The 23011-nt window shown below is 38.5% G+C and overlaps 1 protein-coding gene across 1 annotated transcript in view; it reads right to left on the reverse strand.

Moving 5' to 3' along the window:
- MCM6 (minichromosome maintenance complex component 6) overlaps positions 1 to 21796 on the reverse strand; it is a 32154-nt gene extending 10358 nt beyond the window's left edge. Inside the window, exons 1-12 of the mRNA XM_004423864.3 lie at positions 21632 to 21796; positions 18195 to 18341; positions 15562 to 15672; positions 14436 to 14685; positions 12549 to 12714; positions 12114 to 12259; positions 11130 to 11280; positions 8742 to 8883; positions 4310 to 4451; positions 3487 to 3594; positions 2061 to 2216; positions 121 to 249 (exon numbers count right to left, since the gene is read on the reverse strand). Coding sequence (XP_004423921.1) covers positions 121 to 249; positions 2061 to 2216; positions 3487 to 3594; positions 4310 to 4451; positions 8742 to 8883; positions 11130 to 11280; positions 12114 to 12259; positions 12549 to 12714; positions 14436 to 14685; positions 15562 to 15672; positions 18195 to 18341; positions 21632 to 21738 — 1755 coding nt within the window. The 5' untranslated portion in view covers positions 21739 to 21796. The remainder of the gene's footprint in view (positions 1 to 120; positions 250 to 2060; positions 2217 to 3486; positions 3595 to 4309; positions 4452 to 8741; positions 8884 to 11129; positions 11281 to 12113; positions 12260 to 12548; positions 12715 to 14435; positions 14686 to 15561; positions 15673 to 18194; positions 18342 to 21631) is intronic.
- Between the last annotated feature and the right edge of the window lie 1215 nt (positions 21797 to 23011).

The raw sequence follows: 23011 nt of genomic DNA on the forward strand, positions 1-23011 counted from the left end.
AACAAACAAACAAAAAATCCAAACAAGTACAGGTTCAGTTAATTTCCATATAACTTTTTTGTTTAAATGCCACTTTCCTATACCCATTATGCCCTATTACTTTATAAAAGGGCAGGTTACCTTGGGTTTAAACTGTCTTGCAAAGAGAAGATACCTCCTGATATCATCAAGGGAATAGACACGATCAATCGAATCCTCAATTCTTGAATGCAGGTCTACTATACGCCTGGCAATGGCATAATCTGTAACCTAATTCAGAACAAGAAAATCACTTTGATCAGTCACAGCAATATCCACTTCAGACTGTCCTAGGCATTAAGAAATTATTTACAGCTAAAAACAAGCTCTAATATGTCACTGAAAGATGTATTAATGGGTATCAAGCTTCTGAGGAAAGTTTGGTACCAGTTTCATTTAAAATCAAAATTTTAAATGCATACCTTTGCTCCACTCTAAGAATATTCCTGAAGGAATTAACTAACTTTAATCATAACAGTAGAATTAAGATTTCTAGGGCCAGCAGTATATGCCAAGCACTGTTGCCTTGTGTCTAGAAGCATTAACTCATGCAACCCTCATAAAAGCCTTATTAGGTACGTAATATTATCTTCCTTTTATAGATGAGTAAATTGAGGGCCAGAGAGGTTAAGTAACTTGCCCAACATCATAGTTAGTAAGTGATGGAGCCAGGATTTGAAGAGTCTAGCTTCAGAGTCCATTCTCTGAGCCACTACATTATACTGGAGCTTGTGAATATATGAAGACAATCATCATAGAATTGTAACATTGAAAAAAATAAAATCATACTAAAAATATGCAATTTATTCTCAAAGGGTATAGAAAAAAACACGTAGATAGAGAGCAAATGATAAGGCAAATGGGGCAAAATATTAATATGTGAATCAAATAAAGAGTATATGGGTGCTATATGCACTATTCTATTTCTTGTAACTTTTCTATAAGTTTGAAATTATTTCCAACAAAAAGTTAAAAAACTAATTTAATGAATCATGTACAAACAGAAATATATGAAAATCAGACAACTCCCAGCTATGGAGGGTACGGGGTTTTGGGTCAAATATTTATATGGATTTGTGAAGGAAAAAAACAAACCAACACATAAAAAAACTAAAACTCCCCCAAACATTCACATAACGGAAGGTAGCTTTTATTTAGATAATATTTAAAGTTTCACTGCAAGTAAGAGGTATGCATTGTGCCTAATGCATGCTCAACAATTAAAAGTATACCTATGATATGAGCTTCTACAGAATGTCATTTTTTTTTTATAATTTTATTTATTTATTTTTCCCCCAAAGCCCCAGTAGATAGTTGTATGTCATAGCTGCACATCCTTCCAGTTGCTATATGTGGGACGCGGCCTCAGCATGGCCAGACAAGCAGTGCATTGGTGCACGCCTGGGATCCGAACCCAGGCCACCAGCAGTGGAGCGCATGCACTTAACCGCTAAGCCATGGGGCCGGCCCGCAGAATGTCATTTTGTAATTCTGTGCACATCTTAGTTGTGCAATGTTGTTAAATATTTAAGTCTAAGTATAAATATCTCTAATACTAACTTGTTAGAATTTAAGTAAATTCACAATTTTACATTCAATCTTAAAACTGTTACGTAATTAAGAAAAAAAATGTGATACACATTCAACAACTTGATGGGAAGATATAGGAAGACAAGATTTGGAAAAAAAAACCCCACCAAACCCAAAGGAACAAAAATCTTCTTATAAAAATCTTAAAAAGTATAGCTGGGCATTAACTGTAATATGTTTCCTTTTTTCTTTCGAGAATTAAAAAACAGTAACAAAAACAAAAAACTTGATATTCCTCAACACAATTAGATGGAACCATTAATTCAAGTGACTTTATTTTGAGTTGCTTAACAAAAATCCTTTGCCCAACCCTGCGCCACTCTGAGAGAAAGGAAAGGTTAGCGCAGACACACGTACCAGCTGTTCAGGGGTACATCTTCCAGCCTTGTCTCACTCAATCACTCAAATTGGAAATAACAAAGGAAGCTAAGAGCCACAGCTCACATGGTTACCTCATTACATTCATCCACAAGTATAAAGAAGAGATCAAATCGGGACATGATGGGAGCTGACAAATTTATATTCTGCTTCAGTGATTTCGATCTGTCATAGTGTCCACTGATTGGGTTTGCTGCTGCCAAAATGGACGTCCTGGCATTCAGAGTAGCCTGACCACAAGAGAAAAGAATCATGAATAGTTTAAAAAGACACTTGGAATAGCCAATAAACGTATCACAAAATACTCCATCTCACTCATAATTAACTAAATGCAAACGAAAATAGTAAGATATCATTTTTCACCTATTGAACCATCAAAATTAAAGTGTGATAATATACAGCAAACAGGCACTCCCATGGGATGTTGGTGGTATGATGTGCACACCCTTTAAGCCAGCAATTTCTTTTTTTTTAGAATTTATTATTTTTTAAATTTTATTTATTTATTTTTTTCCCCCAAAGCCTCAGTAGATAGTTGTATGTCATAGCTGCACATCCTTCTAGTTGCTGTATGTGGGACGTGGCCTCAGCATGGCCGGAGAAGCGGTGCGTCGGTGTGCGCCCGGGATCCAAACCCGGGCCGCCAGTAGCAGAGCGCACACACTTAACTGCTACGCCACGGGGCCGGCCCAAGCCAGCCATTTCTTGACAGGAATTTATCTTGCAGCTAGGTACAGGAAGACATGTGTTCAAGGATGTGGACTATAATATTGTTTGTAATACGAAAGGCTAGAAATGACCCAAATGCCACTCTATAAGAGTCTAATAAGCCAAATTGGGGTAAATACAATTGAAAATCATGGAGTAATAAAAAAAACAAAGTGGATCTAATATGTACTGGTATAGAAAGATTGCCAAACTAAGACTATGAAGTTAAATGAGCAAGAAACAAAACTGTATGTATTATGCTTATTTATGTATAAGATATTCCTGAAAGGGGCATAAACTCAGCAGATACTTCTGAGTAAATTCTATTGTGTTGGGAGTTGCAAGGGAAGATTTCTCTTTTTAATTTATATTTTAGTGTACTGCTTCAATTTTCTTTACCTGAATGTATTACTTTTATTTAAAAAGTTTGGTTTCTCTCTAATGCTGGTTACAATAATGTATTTATTATTTTCATTAAATAATCTGTCAACTTTGATTACTTTTGTTATAATCGGAAGCATGCTTTATTAAAGAACATAGAAGCTTTGTGGAAATTTTGAGAAGTGAAGTGCTAAAAATTTCACCTCTACTTTCTGTCATAGCAATACATTTTCACAGTACCCTAAGTAGCACCTATAATTTGGATTAATAATCCTTAGGGTTGTGTTTTCCATTTCAAAGAACAGCATTTCATGTTGAAGTAATATATTTTAGCCAGGTGAATGTCTCTAGAGCTACATTAATCTACAAGACTAAGGCACAATACAGTGGAACAGACCTGGATACACATACCTTCACTCCTGCTTTGGTAATGGAGATGGTCTGCTGTTCCATAGCTTCGTGAATAGCAACTTGATCCCTCACATCCATCTTATCAAATTCATCAATACAACATACACCCTGCAACCAAACAAATCTAGCCTAAGAAACTGCCTTTCAGATGTCAAATGGCAAGTAAACTCAAAGTTTGCTACTACACAGACCTTTCCATTCTCTAAACAACTGTAAGATAGGTAAGTAAGCAATCCTAATTCTCTCTTCTAGAGTAAGGTAGTTCAATAGATCTCAGAGCTAGAAGGAACCACATGCTTCTGACTCATTTTAAACTAAGAGCAAGACCAAAAACACAAAGTCAGTTATTTCACTCTCACTCAACATCAAAACATTATGCAAATCTTAAGGTCAAAATATTCCAGGTAGTCTTAGCATTGTTTTTAGGCTGGGCAAGTAAAGGGTGAAGTTGGAACATAAAGTTTATAAGCATGTATAGCTACACCTTGTATGCATTCACAGCTCTAAATGACCTAGGTCAAATACATGTAAAATGCAATAGACATACTCAGAGAGATGTCAGAGTCTAGTAAGGAAAAAAAGCTGGGAAGTACTAGTTACAGCAACCACACATGCTCAGGGCAGGCAATGCAATCTAGAGAAGTTCATAAAGTGCTGATTAATGATGACAATTCCAATTAAATTCTAGATTAATAAAAGTATGAATTATTTACTAAAAATGTTTTTTTTTTAAGGACAGATTTTTAAGAAACTTATAGGCCTTTACTGATAGGGTAGGGGATATTTGGATTTCTTTATATCCAAGAGCGTAAAATGTTCTTACATTATCAGCCAGCATCAAAGCTCCAGCCTCAATGACAAACTCATGAGATTCTTCATCTCTCACAACAGCGGCAGTTAAGCCAGCAGCACTGGATGCTTTGCCACTGGTGTAGACAGCTCTGGGACTGAACTCCTCCACGTGCCTGTTCAAGGTTATCATGTTCATTAATACATGACTATAAGCATCCTTTCCAGGAATATCAGCTGACAGGGTTTATGTCAATTAAGAATTTAAATTTCTTAAAGAACATTTAAGAGAGGCATTAAACATAAGCAATTCATAAAGACACATGCCACAGATCAAATAGAAAGCCTTTTATCCTTTGGCCTTTTAAATAGATTTAAATCCATTCCTGTCAAATGGAAGATGAAGTGCATACATGAAAAAAGCATCAATTTTAAAAGAAGTCTTTAACAATAAACAGTTTAGCAACAACAATCTATTAGAAGGTCATGTGCTTAAAAAACAAAACAAGACAAAACTAGATGTGAGATTTATTCCAAAAAGACAAGGTTGATTTAACATCTAAAAATCAGTAAAATACCACATTAATATTATAAAATTTAAGAACCATCTCAATAGATGCAGAAAAAGCATGCGACAAAACCCAACACCCTTTCAAGATAAAAACTCAACAAACTAGGAATAGAAGAGACTTTTCCTCAACCTGATAAAGGGCATCTATGAAAACTCCCAGCTAACATCATACTTAATGGTAAAAGGCTGAATGCTTTCCCCCTAAGATCAGGAACAAGACAGAGATGTCTGCTCTCACAACTTCTATTCAACATTATACAGATTGGTCTAGGCAGGGCAATTAGGCAAGAGAAAGAAAAAGGCATCCAGATTTGAAAAGAAGAACGACTATCACTATTTGCAGATAACATGATCTTATTGACAGAAAATCCCATGGAATCCACTGAAACAGTGAGAACTAATAAATGAGTTCTTGAAGGTTGCAAGATAAAAGATAATCAATTGTATCTCTTGCAATGAAATACACTTGCAATGAACAACCCAAAAATGAAAATAAGAAAACAGTTCTGGGGCCGGCCAGGTGGCGTAGTGGTTAAGTTCATGCACTCTGCTTCAGCGGTCTGGAGTTCGTGGGCCTGATCCCGGGCGCAGTTCTATACACCGCTCATCAAGCCATGCTACGGCGGCATCCCACATACAAAATAGAGGAAGACTGGCAACCAATGTTAGCTCAGGGCCAATCTTCCTCACCAAAAAGAAAAAAAAAGTTCCATTTACAATAGCATCAAAAAGAATAAAATACTTAAAGCTTATACTTTAAAAACTACAAAACATTGTTGAAAGAAATAAAGAAGACCTAAATAAATGGAAAGATATTCCACGTTCACAGATCAGAAGACTTAATGTTGTTAAAAAGCCAATACACCTCAAACTGATCTACAGGTTCAATGCAATCCCTATTAATATCATGGCTGGCTTCTTTGTAGAAACTGACAAGCTGATCCTAAAATTCACATGGAAACTCAAGGAACCCAGAATGGCCAAAACAATCTGGAAAAAAAAGAAAAAAACAAACAGAGTTGGACGACTCACACTTCCCGATTTTAAAACTTACTACAAAGCTATAGCAATCAAGACAGTGTGGTACTGGCCTAAGGACAGACACAGAGATAAATGAAATATAACTGAGAGTCCAGAAATAAACCCTCACATTTATGGTCAACTGATTTTCAACAACAGTGCCAAAACAATTCAATGGGGCAAAAGAATAGTCTTGATTTTGAAACAACTAGATATCCACATACAAAAGAATAAAGCTGGTCCCCTACTTCACGCCATATACAAAAACTAACTCAAAATGGATCAAGGACCCAAACTTAAGAGAATTAAATTTAAAGTCAATAAAAGTATAAATAAAAGAATCAAAAGCAGGGACCTCAACAGATACTTGGCACACCAATGTTCACAGCAGCATTATTCACGATAGCTCAGAGATGGAAACAACCCAAATGTCCATTGATGGACGAATGGATAAACAAAATAGCATAAATACATACAACGAAGCATTATTCAGTCTTAAAAAGGAAGGAAATTCTGAGACATTTTATAACATAAATGATCCTTGAATGTATTATGCTAAGTGAAATAAGCCAGTCACAAAAGGACAAATACGGTATGATTCCACTTGTATTAGGGACCTAGAATAATCAAATTCAGAGATAGAAAGTAGAATGGTGGTTGCTAGGGGATGGGGAGAGGGGGAAATGGGGAGTTATCGTTGAATGGAAACAGAGTTTCAGTTTGGGAAGACAAAAGAGTTCTGGAGATGGATGGTGGTGATGGCTGCACAACTTGAATGTACTTAATGCCACTGAACTGTACATGTAAAAATGTTTAAAATGGTAAATCTCATACATATTTTACCACAATAAAAAAAATGGTAAAAACTTATTCACTAATATTCATAGCAGCATTGTTTATAAAAGACAAAGCAGACAATCCAAATGTCCATTAACTGATGAATAGATAATTAAATGTGGTATATACATATGACAGAATATTAGTAGGCAATAAAAGGAAATGAAGTACTGATGCATGCTGCAACATGGCTGAACTTTGAAAACATTAAGCTAAATGGAAGGAGCCAGTCACAGAGGACAACATAGTATATGATTCCATTTACATGAAATGTCCAGATAGAGACACTAAAGTAGATTAGCAGTTGCCTATGGCTAGGGGAAAGAATGAAGAGTGACTGCTAGTGGGTACAGAATTTCTTTTTGGGTGATGAAAATGTTTTAAACTTAGTTTGGTGATGGTCACACAACTCTGTGAATATACTAAAATCATTGAATTGTACACTTTAAAGGAGTAAATTTTATCATATGTAAATTATATTGCAATAAAGATCTAAAAACCTCACTAGATACAAAAAGTTATTTTTGTCTAAGATAACCATGTACAACACAATACTGTTATCAGAGGCAACATTGTAGTATATCTTTTTGTGGTGGTGGCAGGGAGCGGAGGGGGAAGAGGCAGAAGAGGAAATGAAGAGAAAAAAAGAATTCCTTTTAACATAGGACTATTATCTAAATCTAGAACTCAGTCCCTGATATACTTGAAAGAAATAGTATTTACTGATAAAACTCCAAACCAACTAAAAACGTTCTATATTCTAGAACAGTGCCATGTTAAAAATTTCCTGAACTAATAAAGGAAAGACAGTTTGATACAGTATGAAGAACACATGCTTTGCAGTCAAATATATCTGAGTTCTAATATTCATGGCTCAGCATCACTTGTCAGCTATGAGAAGTCGGGCAATTTACTGAGGCTCAGAGAAGTTTTGTTTGCCTCCCTGAAAAAAGAGGATAATATTACATGCCTGTCTGGTGCTGCTAGGATAAGACATACACATATATATAGCATGATGAACACGGCAGGTGCTCAAAAACTGGTTGCTATTATTTTGACCTCTAAGTTTCTTATAAGTTTGAAAGTAAGTAAGTATTATAGCTTCTAAAAACAAGCAAAAATTGCCTGATCCTCATAGCACTGCTTTTGGAAAGCACGTCCTATTTAAGAACCTTAAAGATGTTTGTATTCTTAGTCTCTACAATCCTATGCCTAGGAATTCACCCAAAGGAAAAAAATAAAATAAAAATTTATATACATTGTGATGTTCACTTTATCAATATCTGTAATCATTAAAATAAACTACTCTGGGGCCGGCCCGGTGGCGCAAGCGGTTGGGTGCGCGCGCTCCGCTGCGGCGGCCCGGGGTTCGCTGGTTCGGATCCCGGGCGCGCACCGACGCACTGCTTGGCAAGCCATGCTGTGGCGGCGTCCCATATAGGGTGAAGGAAGATGGGCACGGATGTTAGCCCAGGGCCGTCTTCCTCAGCAAAAAAAGAGGAGGATTGGCGGATGTTAGCACAGGGCTGATCTCCTCACAAAAAAAATAAATAAATAAATAAGATAAAATAAAATAAACTACTCTGTTAAATTGTCTAATGACAGGATAGGGAAATGATTTTGTAAGATATAGTACACCAACAAAAAACAACTGTGAAAATAAAGAAACATGAAAAAATACTTAGGGTAAATTAAAATTAAAAATATGTATGCTGTGATTTATAACCATGAAAATACATATTCCTGTATTCAAAGACCTTTATACAAGCGTTATTCAAAGATATTATACAAAGAATAAAAGAATTCTATGTGGGATTGGGATTACACGCAATTTTTCCCTATTCCAAAAAATTGTAAAATGTTACATTCTATTAAACAAATTAAATTGTGTTTAATCTGAGAGAGTTATATATTCAACATGGTCATAATAAATACTCCTGCTCTAGTAAAGGCACACTGACTGCATTCTTGGTAGCACAGACGGCCTGGAACTATGCACATGGTTTTTCTTGCTATATTACCTCAAGCAAACACTTACTTGAGAAACTGGCTCTTAGCTGTACTTGGGTCACCAACAATGCAAACATTTATGTCCCCTCGAAGGGAGGTCCCTTCGCCTGTTGTCTTTGGAACACCACCAAAGAGCATCAGCAGAACACCCCGTTTTACTTCATCATTGCCTGAAACGAAAACCAAAGGTATTTTTCAACATGAGGTTAAACAGCTTCGCAGGAAACTACAAAGGCATGTTTACCAATCAAAAGAGCAGAGACAGCTGAAGCAAAGTATAAGACTGGAACAAAAATACCTGCTTCTTGTAATCTTGTTTTTTGTTCTGTGAACTTCAAGTCACCTCCCACTGTCCCAATGTCTTCACCTATACCACAGATGTCACAGATGCTGATGTTCACCATTCTAAGAGCCCTTCCTTGCCCGTAAGTCCTACTTCCTACTCAAGGCCTTTCTAGATGTTGTAGTCCTCAAATACCTCTCCCCATAAATAAACTATGTCCACCACAGCCTACCACATTTGCTAGTTCTTTCTCATGGCAGGTCTTGTAGTTCCATCGAGAGTTTGAGGAAATGGTCCATGACTTACTTCTTTTGTATAACCAACAATGACCAGTGCTGAATGTAAATACATGCTAATTGAACTGATATGAATTAAATAAGATGTCGAGTGTGATTTACAGCTGCTTCTAAGAACTGTTTATAAATGCAATACAAGAAGGAAATGCACAATTTAAAAAAAAAACACTGGATCTTTAGAAATATGCTATTAAAAGAAACATTTTTCTGTGCTAATTATTATGACTTTCTGCGAACTCCATCAACAAAGTGCTAGGCACACTTACACAAACCACTCCTTAAAAATAGAAAATCAAAAATCCTTTCCACAAACAATATTTCTCTGACTCATGACCTATGAAACGAATGTGTTGGAGGTATGGTAGTTTTTAAATAGTTCACAAATTCTCCTTATTTCAAGATGGAGCTTATTTCTCCTTTTCTTAAGTGTGGCTCGACTTAGTGACTTGCTTCTAACAAACAGCATATGGTGAATGTGAAGGTGTGGCTGCTGAGACTAGGTCCCAAGAAGCATTTTGCTTCCTCTTTGATTTGCTCTCTTGGATCACATGCTCTGGAGGAAGCCAGCTGCTGTGTTGTGAGGACACCCATATAGCCCTATGGAAGAGATTCATGTGGCAAGGAATTGAGGCTTCCAGCTAACACCGAGCACTAACAGGTTAAGCCACGTGAGTGAGCGCCCTTGTAAGTGGATTCTCCAGCCCCAGTCAAGTCTTCACATGACTGCAGCCCCAGCTGATGTCTTGGCTACAAACCCATCAAAGACTGAGCCAGAACCACCTAGCTAAACTAAGCCTCCCTCAAATTCCTGAACCACAAACTGTATGAGATAATGTTTGTTGTTTTAAGCCATTAAGTTCTGGGGTAATTTGTTATGCACCATTAGATTAATCTGTGGGGAGAGTGCAGCAGTATAAAAATTTTGACACCTACTTATTATAAGGAAGGACACACTGAAATCCATAAAGGATTATTAACAGAAAGGATTTTAGTTCAATTTCATTGGCCAAATATTTAGATAGAAAAAAAAAAATAACAGTTAATTTTCAAAGATTAAAAATATATACCTAAGAGAAACACCTTTAATCTCCTGAGTTCTTGCCATAACTCCAATTAAGCATGGAAGATAAGGATGGAAAAAAACAAGGGTAAAGCATGAGGCCTGAAAATTTAGTCAGATCCTTCAACATAAGATTTTAATGACTGTGAGCAGCTAGCAACCAAACGCCAAGAAAATGTGAAAAAAGAAACCACCAAAGCTACAGGCATAGTACATCTAACCAAGAAACACCACGCAATCTCCATCTCTGAAAGTTAAAAAGAAAAACGATCAGGATATTAATCTAGCATATTGGAAAATACTTAAGTGCAGTTTTGCCCTAAAGCCAGGAAAAGAAGACTAAGTGACCTTTTTTTTTTTTAAAAAAACTGTGGTAAATTATACACCATAAAATTTATCATTTCAACCATTTTTAAGTGCATAGTTCAGTGGAATTAAGTACATTTGCTATGTTTTATAACCATCACTCCTACCCATTTCCAGAACTTTTCATCATCCCAAATAGGAACTCTACACATTAAACAATAACTCCCCATTCCCTCCACCCACCAGGTAACCTCTTTCTACTTTCTGTCTCTATAAATTTGCCTATTCTAGGTACCTCATTGTAAGTGGAATCATATATTTGTCCTTTTGTAAATGACTTTTTAGGACCCCTTCTAAACCCACTAAAAAACTTTCATGATCTGATTTGTATGCTTTAACAAATCACTTGTCGCTGTTTTATAATCATTATTTTGATTTCAAGTTTATGTCACAAATGGATAGAACTCTTACCATGTATAGTAGGGAACAGGCTGGTACAAAGATTGTGGTATAGATTTTTATCTTGACTCATTTCAAACACTTTCTCCCACTCCTTCACAGTCATTTGGTTCTTAATGCTCTCAGCAGTCTGTTCCTCATCTCGGAGCTCTTTCCCTCCAAACTGAGAGATGGAGAAGAAAGAAAAAAGTATTAGAATACAGTCAAAATAATGTGAAAGAGAGGAACTTCATTACAAACAAAATATAGCCTGGGAGGTCAACTTCAGAATCTCTTGACTATAAAAGTTAAAAAAAAAAATCCCCAAATTAGTAAGCCCTCAGTTAATCAAGATACTGAAGAGTTTGTCATTTGTCCAAATGAATTAAAATTGAATGGATTAAAATTGAATTAAAAACAACAGAAAAGGTATCATCATTGTTTTGTATTGCTATCTAAATGAATCTGAATGCTCAAGAGATAAGCCACAATAATATACTAATCACTGATATGAAGATGAAATGAAGTAACAGAGTATCACGTTCACCCCTCTTTTTCCAATACTGGATGATTTTCCAAACCCTTTCTCACTGCTTTCCCATTCAGGACCCAGAATCAAGTTCTGAACAACTATAACACTAGGAGTCCATCACTCTCAGAAGCAGCCATTTACTCTACTTCCCAGATTACTAAATCTTCCTATTTATACTTTCTCCAGGAGCATGACACAGGAACTGTGATACTTAAAGAACAAAAAAACCCACAAAACACTGTGGATAATTTGTACCAATGCTCTTAAAGCATTGAGCTCTTATGTATGAAAACAAATAAGACTTTTCCTCAAGGTCAGAAAGACGGACATGAAAGATCTGGTTTTAAAACTAAAGAATCAAATCTCAACTCAAACCCCTACCTCTAACACTGACTAGGTAACTCAGATGCTTCACAAGCCTATAACTTGTGGCAGCCTCAGGGGAGGTCTTTCTCAAGCTTTGCCATTCTATTAAGAAGACTCACCCTTGGGTTGGTTGGTGCAACAGAGCACGCAAGAAAGACCAGCCTGTATGAAAGGTCCCTAACACCAAGGGCCCGGAGTCCTCGAATGCCTTCTGTCTCATATCCGTCAACACCACTGACACGGGAATTAGTTTCTGCACGTGCTCCTAAAAGATCGAACGATAGGTTGTTTCACAGCTCAAATACTGAAGGTGCTGAGAATCAAAATTGCTCAAATAAATGAAATCTACAAATCCAAAGGTTTTATTTAGGTTTTGAGATTTTTCAGAACAGTACCTTTTGTAGCAAAATCAATTTCTTTTTATTCTCATCATACTTGCTCACTCTCTGATAAAGATATCAAACCAAATATAAGACAAGGAAGATTCGAGAAGCTAGCTACTCTGTGGTTCAGGTAATTGCAAATTTGTCAAATTGGAGCCACAGATTACTGACCTGGTGTGCTAAGCTTAGAGACGTCAGGTACAACAATCAGTGTCCCTGTAAAGTCACACTTGTCACCAGCTTGAGCTGACTCTACAGCTTCAGCCCTCAAGATCACTTCTAAACTGCGGGGGATACTCCCTCGAGGAAGCTCAGCTTGAGTCTCTTGAATTCGAACCTATAACGAAGACAAATAAATGGCCAAGAATGAGAGGAGATATCTTTCAAATGCCATACAATCTAAATTAAATGCCACAAATATTGACATGTTCTAAACTATCTTACCGTTTGCAGACTTTTGACATGTGCCAACATTCATCTTAAAAATTTTCTACCCTGAAATTCCTTTCAATTTGGCAAGAGCTTACATCTAATCTATTTAACTATTTACTAGCAGTTCATTTTTACTCATTAAACAATATTGTTTCTTTATCCATTCATCTGTTGGATGGAAACTAGGCTTTTATTGGTGAACGTGATGTAGTCCACACAGAAGTTGAAATATAATGATGTACACCTGAAATTTATATCATGTTATAAACCAATGTTACCTCAAAAAAAAGAGTTTTTTTTCCTCTTTGTTCAAATTGACTACATAGTTAAAAATCCGTTCTGTGTTCCATCTTCCTCTAAATTTGCAAGGGAATTTTATGAAAAATTTCATATACTTTATACCCCCTACCTCCACGTAACTGTTAAACATTACTTACATAAACACAGACATATTTTTACTGTATTATTTGAAAAAAGTTGTAAACAGCAAGATACCTCACTATTTTAGCACTCATCTTCTGAGAATAAAGACAATCTCCTATGTAACCACAATACCATTATCATACCAGGAGAATTAAGTACTATTTAATTCCCTAATGTCTTCTATTACCTAGTCCATCTTCAAATTTCCCCAGCTGTCAGGAATGTCCTTTATTACAGCTGTTTTTTCCCCCCAAATCAAGACCCAATCTAGAGTCATACTTTGTATTTGGTTGTTATATCATGTTCTTTTTCAAATACAAAGCATCTCTTATCCAAAGGTGTTGGTAGCATATATGCTTCTTATAAACTAAGCATCAGATGAATATATGAAAACTAAGTAAGGACTAAAAACTGAATTCAATATTAATTATTTCAGTCTGGTACTCATTCTCCTATGCTTGAGTGCTTGAGCTGCTGCAACTTTTCTTTCCTCTTTGCATATCCTAGAGTTACTAAGTCCTGCTGAGATTTGAGATGCCCCCTCCTTCACTCTTACAGCTACCATCCAACTCTTGCCCAGGTAACTACAATCGACTAATTATTAGCCTCTTGTTGAATACTACACTCATTAATCTTCCTTTAAAAAAGAAAAATCCCCCGAAAATATATTACCCTTGCTTATCAAGATAGGTCCAAACTTCTCAACCTGAGATTTAAGGTCCAAATCCCCCATGCCTCATACCAAATCATCTCTCAGAGTATCTCCAATTTGGCTCCTCTACTTCAATCATGATAATCCTCATTGCTATTCACAAACATGTTCATTTTTGCCCCTCCTTTTATTCATGCCTTCCTCCCTCCTTACCACTAACTTGAAGTCTTATACCAACAAGCCTCTACCTCTCCAAAGTTTTCTTAACTCTAGTTGATCATCGTCATCACAATAATGGTTACTGTTTATTCCATGACAAATACATTTTGTCACAGGTGGAAGGAGTTTCCAATCCAAGTTATTAAAGGTTAAAACATTTATATACTGATAACTGAAATTTGCATTTAGAGTTCTTGGCTTAAATCTGTTGTCACGTTTGACTTGACTTACATAAAATCGAGTTTAACATTGTCTACCTAAGATTTTGCAAGGGCCTAGAAATGAATTATCAGCATAGGCTGAATCTGACATAAACAGAAGTTAATAAATACCTTTTGAAAATCAACAAATCTTGATTTATTTGTATCCAACAGGAATCTCCTTCTGTTGGCACAAACTGGATTTCGGCAGATGTTTGGCTGTGTGTACTTGAACTGTTGTTCTACATCCTTGATCACTGTCTGACAGTCCAAGCACAGGAAAGTTCCACTCACAAGCTCAGGGTGAACTGGGTGAGTCCGCACCACCTGCCCACTGATGCGAGTGAGCAAACCAATTCTGGATGAAGTGAGCTCTCGAATTCTGTTTAAAGACAGATGTCCCATTAGTAAATATTCATTTCCAAACTAAGAAGTTTTTCTGTTTTAATGAGAGAATATTCAGTGATAATTAATGCTTAAAAAAAAAAAAAGAAACAAGGTATTCTTTGGACTCTCCCACAAGAATGATTTAGTCAACATGCCCATTCCTAAATCACACAATATATATTCTATTCACAACAAAATACACAAATGAACATGAAAAACTAAATAAGGGACACCAAAGAAATGAAATTACAATTATAAAACAGGATGATTCCATTTTTGTTTTATATGCAGATATATTTTTTGCTTACCTATAATTTCTAAATAAGCATGTACTACTTTCATAGTAAAGTTAATCATGGGAAAAAATTTTATACTCAGAAGTTCAGAAACACTTCCTTTACTTCACAAACCCATTTTAAATTAAATAACTTGGTAATTTTATAAGTAATTTCAGCACTTTTACGTTTTCAAAATATCACTTTAATTCCTTCCAGTTAATGTATTCTTTAAATAACTGCTAGTAGGAAAAACTGTTTAATAGTTATGCCATTTAAGCTCTGACAAAAATTTCCACAGATTTATGAATTTCTGTGACTGTTCTCAGTTTTTGTATTTTCTTGCTTGACTAATTCTTTTCCCAAATGTCTCCTAAAAGGTGTTCTAAAATATGATAATCCCCAGAAATTGCTTCATTTAACTTACTTCTCATCCCATCTCCCTAGAAAAATATATTTCTCCTAAACTCAACTTTCTAGATAACTGGGTATAACTCTCTACAGATCTAAGACCGCAACCTCTCGAGTTTTCTGACAATTAAGTGATGCCTATACTATTTTGTGAATTCCTTTTCTTCCAAAGAAGCGTTTCTTACTTGTGTCTGGTAGGTAGGTCCTGGAATGCAACATAAAAATCCTTGGCAAGAGGGATTTCTTTACGGTCTTTGACAAAAGTTTTCAAGGCCCGACATAGGTAAGGGTAAACTCTGAAAAGCAAACAAACAAAAAAAATCAACTGATATCTTCAAGAGGCTTAGCAAGGCCTCCTTCCCTTTTCATGCTTGCCAACAGCTGAGACTAAGAAATTTTTGGTTACAACCAAGTCTTAAAACTTTTTTTGTTTTAAAACCCAATCCTTTATTTTTTTCTTTTCTTTATTTTATTTTATTTTTTGTGAGGAAGACCAGCCCTGAGCTAACATCTGTGCCAATCCTCCTCTTTTTGCTGAGGAAGATCGGGCCCGGACTAACATCTGTGCCCATCTTCCTCTACTTTATACAGGACGCTGCCACAGCACGGCTTGACAAGCAGTGCGTCGGTATGCGCCCAAGATCCGACCCTGCCAACCCCGGGCCGCTGCCACAGAGTGCGCACATTTAACGGCCATGCCACGGGGCCAGCCCCCCAAGTCTTAAAATTTAACTATGCAAGACACTTCTATTATCTACTCTAGTCGTTTAGAAGCCTCTTTCAATCCTCTCACTCTTATCCCATCACAAATAGATCTAAGACAATAGAAACATCAAAGATAAAATGCTCTACCCAAATATCTACTATCTTTAAATAAGCATTTAGAACTCACACTGCAGGCCACTACTCTGTCCAAAATGACTCTACCTGAATAATCTGGGCAGTTTACAATCTAGCAAGGCAGCATCCCATTTGGTGTCAAAGCCCAGTATATCTTTCTAGGTTTAATTCTTGATTGGTAAGAAAAGGATGAGGGCAGGGGAGGAATTTGTCTACTGATACGAGAGCAAATTCACAGAAATGCTCCATATAACTGGTTAGACTGAAGCATGCATGTCCTCTGGATATAAGCTCCCAATAGGTGCTGCAGGTTGGTTTGTTTAAGCAGTGGGATCTGGAAGTCCTCTGAAAAATTAGCTACTTTCAGGAGACAGAACTCCTGTTTGGTCTGTGCATGAGGTAAGGGCATAGGTGTTTCTACCACCAACCCTCATTTTCTACCTCCCTCTTACTTGTCAGTACAACTTTTCCTGTTGCATACTTTCTCAATAAACTCTGCTGCTTATCTCTCCAACTATTCTATTTTTTTTTTGCTGAGGAAGATTTACCCTGAGCTAACATCTGTGCCAATCTTCCTCTATTTTGTATGTGGGTTGCTGCCACAGTACGGCTGCTGACGAGTGGTGTAAGTTCGCACCCAGGAACTGAACCCAGGCCACTGAAGAGGAGTGTGCTGAACTTAACCACTAGGCCATGGGGCCGGCCCCTCTCTCAACTATTCTTGATGGTCAGCTATGACTAGAAACATTGATGTTTTCTTGAGGTCTCAAGTTTCATTGAGAGCATCAGGTAAAGGAAGAGGACTATGTCTCCTTAGTTCTGGAACATTTCTTTCACAGCTGTCCACATTTATTTTAACCTGATTTTATTTACACAGATTGTCACATTTATTTAATCCAAATGCAGACAAAGATTTGTGTAAAAAGATGTTTCTCGCTTTATATAGCAATTAAAAACAAAATGAAAGCTTAAATTATTAAACATAATGTCTGGGCCGGCCCTGTGGCTTGGTGGTTAAGTGCGCGCGCTGCAATGCTGGTGGTCCGGGTTCGGATCCCAGGTGCGCATCAAGGCACCACTTCTCCGTCCATCCTGAGGCTGAGTCCCACGTACAGCAACTAGAAGGATGTGCAGCTATGACATACAACTATCTACTGGGGCTTTGGGGGGAAAAAAATAAAATAAATAAAATCTTTAAAAAAAAAAAAAAAAAACAAAAACAAAAACATAATGTCTAATTTCTGCCAAATACCAGTCAGCTACCAAAATGTTTTCAACAGATTTTATATGACATGGAAAAATATATTATATTATTAAGTGAAAAGGGCAGGATGCTCTATCTATGTATGATCTCAATAATTACATACACACAGAAATACATCAAAATCTGCCATGAGATCCTTAGGAAACTGCACTTGTGGACTTGGAAGGCTCTTGGAACTTTGTTGCAATGGACCTGCTAATGGTGGTTATCTATTGGTGATAGGATTACAAATGTACCGATGATTCTACTCTCCCTACTTTTCTCTATTTTCTATAATATACACATATTATAAATAGAAAAAAAAATTAAGACTTTAAGGGAAGAAGAACAACAATGTCATTGCTGCAAAAACATCCCTGATCAAGAACAGGATCCACACAATCACTTTCTTAAAACACCTACTCCTGGGGAGGAGGAGGATCAAATGAATGACATAGCAATAGAACTAAATGCCTGACACAAAGTAAGCTATCCTCTTAAAACCTGGGAAAACCATATAGAAAGCAAAGGTTTTCAACATTTGCATGTGAAAAATATTCAGCTCCACAAAGGCCTAAATTAGTTCAGAGCAGCACTAAAATGACCACTGGCTGTATCAAAGGGCCTCTGTGACAGCTGCCCTTCTGCCTCACAAATGAACACTTCCAGTACAGGTAGAGCTGGCCTCCCAGGCTCCATGCCTACTCAAAGTAGAGAAGATTAATACACCCATACCTATAGAACTCCTCTTGAACAGTAGTGGAAAGTTGCTGGTTAAATTGTTCCAGGTCCACAAAACTCACAACCAATGTGTTTCTCTCTGGACGAATTAGCTCCTCTGCTAACTGCAAGTACTTAATTTCTCCATCGCTGTTCTGGAACCTGCAGACACATGCAAGACAGAGTAAACTGAAGAACTGGCAGTAAAAAGAAGACTCTGGAGGCCTGATAATTCTGTGTATTAGTTAAAGATCATCAGCTTTAGGGTCAGACAGGCCCATTTTAGTAGTTGAATAACTTGGGGCAAGTTATTTATGCCCTCTAAACCTGCCCCTCTCCTTTTTGGAAAAAAAATTAACAACAACAAAAAAAACTGATTAGGACATCACCTTATTTCATAAGATTACTGGGAAGATTAAATGAGAGAATGCCTGTAAAGTGCCTTGTGCAGGGCCTGCAACATAGAAAAACTGGGTCTTCACATTTTAAACTAAATTTCTTGATTTAATATTTTCTCATCAACAAATACTAACTACTTTTATTACTGTTATGTATAATTAAGATTGGAAAATGTTAAAGCAAGAAATTCAAATTAAAATCCAAAGATTCAATTTTTATAGGGAAACTGACAGATTAGTTGCTGATTTAAGAACGAGAATAAAAATACACAGAAATGAGGTGCTTCACTGCCCAAGATCTCAGGAAAACAGAAACATATATATACACAAAATAAAGCTGGTGTGTGCTTGTTTCCAAAAGGAGTATTATACAAACATATTTGCTTTTTGTTCTTTTAACATAACACGCAGATTAGTTTTGAGGTGAAATCAATTCCTTCTCCTATAATAGCATGTTCTAACTCTGTTATATTTACTGAACAACATCTATACGCAAAGTACTATGCCAAAGGTACCTGAAACTGAAAATGACAGTGTTGTTCCTGGGTTGACACTCTCTAGCAGACATTCCTACTAAACAGAGGTACAAGACAACCTAAATGTCCATGACAAATGAATAAAGAAAGAAAATGTGGTATACACATACAATGGAATACTGTTCAGCCTTAAAAAAGGAAATTCTGCAATATGTGACAACATGGATGAACCTTGAAGACCGTTAAGCTAAGTGAAATGAGCCAATCACAGAAAGACAAATAGTGCATGATTCTACTTATATAAGGTATCTAAAATAGTCAAATTCATAGAATCAAAGAGTGGAATGGTGGTTGCCAGGGGCTGGAGGAAGGGGGAAATGTGGAGGTACTAATCAACCGGCATTAAGTTTCAGTCAAGCAAGATGAATAAGCTCTAATCTACTGTACAACACTGTACCTACAGTTAACAGTAATATATTGTACAGTTAAAAATCTGTTTAAGAGGGCAGATCGCACGTTAAGTGTTCTTCCCACAATAAAATAAAAAAAGAAAAAGAAAGAAAAAAAGGAGGAGGTAAAAGAAATGTGATAAGGGAATTTAAACTAATTCTGCTTAACAGGAACATCTGGAAAGGCTTCATGCATCTAAAAGGTGGCAGTGGAATTCAGCCTTGAAAGACTTACAATCTTAAAGAAAAACGAGTGGTGGATAGACTGGCTACAGATGTTTGCAAATATGTGGCAAAGTCAGAAAAGGTATGGGGGGGAGTGTGGATGATGACAGGTCAGTTGTGGAAGACGAAACTGGAAAGAGGACTTGTGAAGAATTTGGCCTTTATTCCATAAGCAATGGCAAATCAAAGTTGGTTATTTTGAGAGGGAGTTAACATCTTTTCCCCCAACAAAGTACAGGGATTATTTGTCTTGTTCATCATTGTCCCCAGCATCTAGCTACCTGGTAAACTGCAAGACAGTGGAGGCAATTATATTATTTGTTGAAATGAAACATTAATTGAGGACCTTTGCAGTGTAGTGTGGTGCGTAGGTGGGGTTAAGGATGGGATTCATATTCAAAATGAAGTGGGTGACAGGTAAAGACATAATGTTACATTACCAGAGATAACGGAAAATGGCATCTTGGGAGCATAAGGGAAGAAAGGATTGGTGCTGCCTGGAAAGTTTATAGGGTTTCACAAAGGAAGTATGAGCCTTTAGCTAGGCTTTAGCTATTCTCCGCTGTCAAGCAGAGAATAACCGCCAAAGGTAAGGAAATATAAATTAAATTATGGTTTTAAGTATATTAGAATTTCATAAGACAGCAGAATTATTCACAATCATAAAAGTGTGGAGGCAACCCAAGTGTCCATGGATAGATGAATGGAGAAAGAAAATGTGGTATATACATACAATGAAATATTATTCAGCCTGAAAAAGGAAATTCTGGCACATGCTATGACATGAATGAAACTTGAAGACATTATGCCAAGTGAAATAAGCTGGTCACAAAAGGACCAATACCGTATGACTCCAAGTATATGAAACACCTAAAGCAGTCAAATTCATAGACAGAAAGCAGAACGGTGGTTGCGAGGTGCTGGGGGGCGGGAGGAACGGGGAGTTCTTGTTTAGTGGGTGCAGAGTCTCAGTTTGGGAAGAGGAGTGCTGGAGATGGATGGTGGTGGTGGTTGCATAACAAGATGAATGTATTTAATGCCACCGAACTCTATGCTTAAAAAAGGTTAAACCGGTAAATTTTATGTTATGTATATTTTACTACAATTAAAAAAAAGGATTTTATAAGACATTCCATAGTGTTTCCACTTCATCCTGGAGGCAGCAGAGACCATACTCTCAGGGAAAGCAGTGATGTTATCTACACTATCTAAGAGAAGTAACTGTGGCCGTGGTGGAAAGCCAGGGAGGGGGTTAGGAGAGGTCAGGAGCCTAGAAGGCAACTCAAAAAAGAAGTGGGGGTGGGGGTTGGAAGGAAAGGAAGGAAGGAGGGGATGGAGGGCGTACGTTCAGCTACTTTTAAGCAGGGCAGGGCTCACCCTCACCGAGCAGCTGTCAAACCCCAGGGTTCACTTCAGTACTTTCATCTGCACAGGCTCCGAGGGCTGCCGGGGCCCTCGGGTCTCCCAGCACCCGGGTCCTGGCTGCCTGTCCAATGAGGGCTCCGCCAGGATTCCAAGGCCAGTCCGGCCTCCCGCCCGACCCTGCCGACGCGTGGCCTCTTACTTCTCCTCACCGAGCCTCAGTTTCCGCGCAGGGCACCGGGGCTACACGACCACCGGCCTCACGGGCTGTGAGGACCGAGCGATGGGAGTAAAGCGCTTAGCACTGGGCACTGGGCCCAGCAAGAGTTTGAGGGAGGGCTCGAGATGGACTGTACCCCTGGAAACCAGCCCAGCCCGTCCAGGGCTCCTCCCGGCGGCCAGGCTGAGCCCCAAGTGGGGCGTGGGCCGCTCTGAGAGGCGCGCGACACCTCGGTTCCCGAACACGCAGCGACCCCACGGCCCCCCGGGCTCCGGAAGCGGGGAGGGGCAGTTCCGCGAGGAAGGGGCGCCCGCACACTTACTCCTCCAAGAAGTCCAGGAACAGTTTCTGGCACTTCTCGGCCACCTCGTCGCGGACCTCCAGGTGCTGGCTGCCGGCGACCGGCTCCGCCGCTGCCGCGAGGTCCATGGCTGCCTAGCGCTGACGGGGCCACCACGCTCGACCGCCACAAGTCGCTGCCGCCCGGACGCTGTCGCTTTGCGCGCGCCGCCGCCTCCCCGCCCCTTCGCCCCACCTGGACGTCCGGAGCCAATCGTGGCGCAGGAGCCCGGGGGATTTCGCGCCAAACCTGCCCAATGAGCGCGGCTTCTGCCTCAGCCCCGCCCACGGAGCGGGGATTTCGCGCCAAACGCAAAGACCCGGAGAAAGCCGGCGCTTCTGCCTTTGCGCCTGCGCAGTGTGGTCGTGTCCTGGGGAATTTGGCTTCTGGAGCAAGTTGTAAGGTTGAATCTTTGTTCAGGTGTTCAAATGTTCTTCAAATCATTCCACGGTATTAACTGAGCAGTAGGCGTAAGGCTCTGTGAAAGAGAAAAATGAGTAAGAGACCTCCTGCTTGAACCGTCTGATTGGAGAAAGTAAACAGTAAACCGCTGGGTAAAACTAAAAGAGCCACTAGGAATGTATAGACAGTACCGGCGAGATGGGGGAGTTGGCAGAGTTATTCTGGTTGGTGCTGACCGAGGAAAATTAGCCAAATGTTTGACACTGTTGATTAATTCCTCTCTTAAACGCGGGCTTGGCTTGCCGCCCCCCCGGTCTTCCTTCCCGCCTGTTTGGCCGTCTTTCCTCTCCCGATAGGAGAATCTCTTGGGCCATTCCTGGTTAGCCTCCTTTGTAGGCGCCTCTTCTTCAGCGAGTCCCTTAAATGTTCTGGTTCCAGAGCCCTCCTTTCCCGTAAAGGAGCTCTCTTGGGCGACCCCCTTCTCTCCCTTGGCTTTGATTAACATCTGGGTGCTGATGACTTCTAAATGTGTATCACCAGCCAGCACTCTTTCCTGGGCTGCCAAGAGATTAAGAGAATCCTGGGCGACTTCCATTTTTTGAGACTTATGGCACATTAAAAAAAATTTTTTTTAATACCAAACAGGGTAACGGAAGCTATAGTAATTCTTTTAGCACACACACACACATACACATATACAAATACACTATTCATAAGATATTTACAAAGTTTAACAAAAATACTCATTGCTGGTGTACTGCAGTGTATCAGATTGTATTACCTCGTTTGAAGGAGATGGGGGGAACCCTGGCCGTCTTGTGTCCCTCAGCCTTTCACCAGCTCCAAAATCTGTCTGCCTGCTGGCCATCACCACTTGTATGTATTTTAGGAACCTGAAACTCAAAGGTGCTTCATGATATTCATAACCCTTCTGCACTAAGAACAGATCCAGAGGATATC

The sequence above is a fragment of the Ceratotherium simum genome, chromosome 9, assembly GCF_057802395.1.
Source record: "Ceratotherium simum simum isolate JZ-2026a chromosome 9, ASM5780239v1, whole genome shotgun sequence".
Lineage (NCBI taxonomy): Eukaryota > Metazoa > Chordata > Mammalia > Perissodactyla > Rhinocerotidae > Ceratotherium > Ceratotherium simum.